Source organism: Egretta garzetta, unplaced genomic scaffold (genome assembly GCF_000687185.1).
Source record: "Egretta garzetta isolate BGI_Z169 unplaced genomic scaffold, ASM68718v1 scaffold786, whole genome shotgun sequence".
NCBI lineage: Eukaryota > Metazoa > Chordata > Aves > Pelecaniformes > Ardeidae > Egretta > Egretta garzetta.
This window is the reverse complement of record NW_009259991.1, coordinates 276,384-280,091: the sequence shown is the minus strand read 5'-3', so window position 1 is coordinate 280,091 and position 3,708 is coordinate 276,384. Positions and strand designations below refer to the sequence as shown.

Below are 3,708 nucleotides of genomic sequence, written 5' to 3'. Positions count from 1 at the left end.
TATGAAGCCATGAATGGGGGGTTAGTCACGCTCACAGGCTCACCACACTGAAATTCAGGAGTTCACGTGAGGGCTTTGGCCTTGATCTCTAGGATACTGGCTGGAAAGGAGCTGGAAAGCTGAAAGCTTCGCAGTGAAAAGATTGGCGGGGTCCTGATGGATAACAAGTTAAACATAAGCCAGCAGTGTTCCCTTGGAGCAAAAGTGGCCAAGAGCATCCTGGGCTGCAGTAGGAGGAGTGTTGCCAGCAGGTCACGGGCAGCCATCCCTCTCCTCTGCTCAGCACAGGTGAGACACATCTGGAGCGCTGTGCCCAGTTTTGGGCTCTCCAGTACAAGACAGGCATGAACATACTGGAGCAAGTCCAGCAAGGGCTGCGAAGACGCGTAAGTAATTAGCGTCTGTCGTAAGAGGTGAGGCTGTGGGAACGGGGATTATTTAGCCTTGAGAAGAACAGGCTCTGTCCGGGGATAGAAGTCGTTGACGGGAGAGGATAAGGAAGGCAGACGCAGATGCTTCTCAGTGGTGTCCAGTGACATGACAAGATGCAATGGGCACGAACTGAACTGCAATTAATTCCATTTAAACATGAGAAACAAACTTTTTAACTGTAGAAGTTATTACACTCTAGAACAGATTGCTAGGAGAGATTGCGGAGTCTCCGTCCCTGGAGATACTGAAAATGCAACTGGACAGTCCTGAGCCACCTGCTGTAGCTGGCCCTTTGCACAGGGGTGAGGTTGAACTCTATGAACTCCAGAGGTCCCTTCTCTGATAGAGAATAAGGAAATCTAAAACATGACCTGTTTAATTTCTAGATAAATGATTTTGCAGTTACCTGTCCTAAGTCTGAATCATTCTGTGTAACAGACCTGTCCTCATTTTCTTCCACCTAGTGAACTTCTGTTACCTGCCAACTTTCAGCAACGTTTTTCCCTCAGATAATCAGATCTAAGGAGTGATGTGTGGCCAAAAACCTGTTCCCATAGGTGCCCACTGAAAACCCATGCTAGTCATTAAAAGACAGCTTATCTTCCCTTAATAGATTAAATTAATAAAGTATGGACATCAGCTGGGAAAAACAGCCCTTGAGAATAAGCAAACATGTTGCCTGCTTCCATGAAGATGCACATGGAAAACAGGTGGATACACCCAATGGAAACTGTGTATATTGAAGGTGAGTAGAGCGAGGAGACCAATCAGAAGTGTGGTGTAGCTGATGAATTTTTGTCCCTTAGAACAGTTGCACAGGCTCACCGCTTCAACAGGCGCAGGACTTCCCAGGTAATCAAACTGAAGCCGAGTTGTTAGATCTGCCAGCCATGCCATCTGCCCCTCTGTGACAGAAGCGCCATACCTGTTATTTCCTTACTTTGCTCAGGCTGCAGAGCCGAAAGGGAGTTCCTGGGGACCTTCAGGCAGCTCCTGGGTCCTCTCTAGGACATACAACAATCCTGTGTCACACCACAGTGCTCGACCCAAATGAAGTAAGCTTGGTGCACATCAAAGGGAATTTTCCTTGCCTTCACCTTCCCCAATTACACAAAAAAATGAATGTTCTGCAGCTGTGGAGGAGCCAAACACAGCAAAGTGAAAGTGCATTGAATAGCTCAGTCCAGCAGCAAACTAGACAAGCTGTGTTTATGCCTCCTTGAAAAATGAAATAATGAAGACACAAACACAGGAGGGTACAATAAGTGCTACAGTAGCACAGTCAAGGTAACTTTGCTCCAGTACGTAGCTCACATTTACTCGCCCTCTGCACTGCTCAGCAGACTTGTGTGGCTTGACATCAACTCCACAGCTTGTTTTACATCCCTCATCCCAGGTAATGTAACGTTTACAAGTAACCACATGAATCTGCCTGGAAAGAAACTTTTATTTATTTAAAAAACAAACAAAAACACCCCCACAAACACACACACACACACACACTCCCCCTCCCCTGAAACAGCCTCCCTCCATAGCCCATGCCTGTGCCACAGAGCAGGGCTGGGAAAGACTTCCGCCTCCCTTGACCTCACATGCCCTTCACCCATGGCAAGGCTGGGAAGGGGATGGAAAGTGCCAAGTGTTAAGGTGCTGAGAAGCTCTTGATGTTACTAGTCCCTCAAGTACTGTTGGCCTGCTCCTGCTCGAAGAGGGCCATAGCTAAATGTGAGCGGGACGCGAGTCCTTCCAAGTTACTAAGCACACAGCGGTGGTATAACTCCTCACTGAGCCGGGGGTTGCAGCTCCTCAGTGCGTATTTCTGCACTAACCCTGGCTCCACAGCCCTAAATAGGTGCAGACCAGAATAGTGGAGGAAGACATCAAATACCTCCATGTTCTCCAGCACCTCATCTCGGTCTAGGATATCAGCTGCTAGCTTGGTACGTGCTGTCATATAGTCAGAGTTATAAAAGCAGGCCTCAGCAAAGGAACGTCTGTCAAAATGCCCATCCCGCAGGAAGTCAGTGCTGGAGGAAGCGGTCTGCTCACCACGGTACACCAACACAGGGTTGAACTCTTGGAAATGCACCGGGAAGAAGACCTGCCAATTGCTGATTGTATTCATGCGGCAGCGGTTTAGGAACTCCATGTTGATTTCTGTCCAGACACTGGCCAAGAAGAATAGTGTGTCCACAGGGTGCTTTTTTGAGACTATATCCATGAGTTTCACTTGCGACGGCACCTCAGTTTTAACACTAATCCAGGGGATTTTAACTTCTGCATAGCGTTTCTCCAGCTCTCCTACCATGGCTTTGACTCCAGCAAAAACATCCACCTGACTGACTCGCTGGGCATCATAGGGATGGTAGATGAAAAGTAAAGTCAGCAAGGCATTATCATGTGTGTCCAACGTGTTCATAGCAAACATATCCAGGAAGTTTGCCACAAAATCCAGGTCCTGCACTGTCAAGGGGAGCACCAGTTGCACCCGTGTGGCCTCTGTCACATATGGCATGGGAATAATTTCCACCTTACTTAAGGGCCGCACCAAGCTCACTCGTTTGGCCAGAACATGACTGTGGCCCTTTTGGGTCACTGCCTCTAGCAGTAGGTCCAGCGTATATTCCATGCCCCGTGTGGGGTCGAAACGCCGATAGCCATTCAGCAACTGCCGCTTGCTGAAGCGCAGCAGAGGCTGGTAGCGACTGTTAAGCTGCTCAAGTGCGGACTCAATGATTTCACTGACATCTGCTTTGCTGGCTCCAGAGAGCTCACATTTCGGGGAGCCATCAGGACAGGAGAAAAGGTGCTGCTCAGTGAAGTAGTCCCAGCTGATTACCTCAAAACGTGACTTTGGAAGAAATGGGGCATTAATGCCCACAGGCCACGTCAAGCCTGCCTCACCCGCAGGGGTCAATGACGTCAGGTTCCTGATCTGCATCTGTGCAAAGAGAGAACACATACTGATTCCTACCACTTTCTCCAAGAGGTCCAGTTCATCTCCCACCCAGCCCTGCCTCACCACCTAGAACTGTATCTTGGTAGTATCACACCAGCAGTTTTGCATAACATGGTGTCAGAAGTGCTACTTCCGAGACGCAGGACTATGTCCTGTGTCTGGCTGATGGTCACCTACAAACAAAAGCAATAATCTTACTTCACTCTGTTGAAAGAAAAGGAAACCCGTTTGTTTGAGGAGTTTTTGCAGATGTCCCTCACCACATACCTGGAGGTCCTGGATCTCCTGGTAGGCTCTGTCCAGCTGGATCCTGCTGA

General features: G+C 48.7%; 2 protein-coding genes across 2 annotated transcripts in view; one reads left to right on the top strand and one right to left on the bottom strand.

Annotated features, from left to right (window-relative positions):
• Positions 1–3,708, top strand: part of LOC104127871 (ATP-binding cassette sub-family F member 2) — a 27,116-nt gene that overhangs the window by 9,467 nt on the left and 13,941 nt on the right. The gene's annotated exons all lie outside the window — the stretch shown is intronic.
• Positions 1,890–3,708, bottom strand: part of CHPF2 (chondroitin polymerizing factor 2) — a 3,728-nt gene continuing 1,909 nt past the window's right edge. Inside the window, exons 3-4 of the mRNA XM_009640571.2 lie at positions 3,659–3,708; positions 1,890–3,373 (exon numbers count right to left, since the gene is read on the bottom strand). The exon at positions 3,659–3,708 is cut by the window's right edge and continues 133 nt beyond it. Coding sequence (XP_009638866.1) covers positions 2,111–3,373; positions 3,659–3,708 — 1,313 coding nt within the window. The 3' untranslated portion in view covers positions 1,890–2,110. The remainder of the gene's footprint in view (positions 3,374–3,658) is intronic.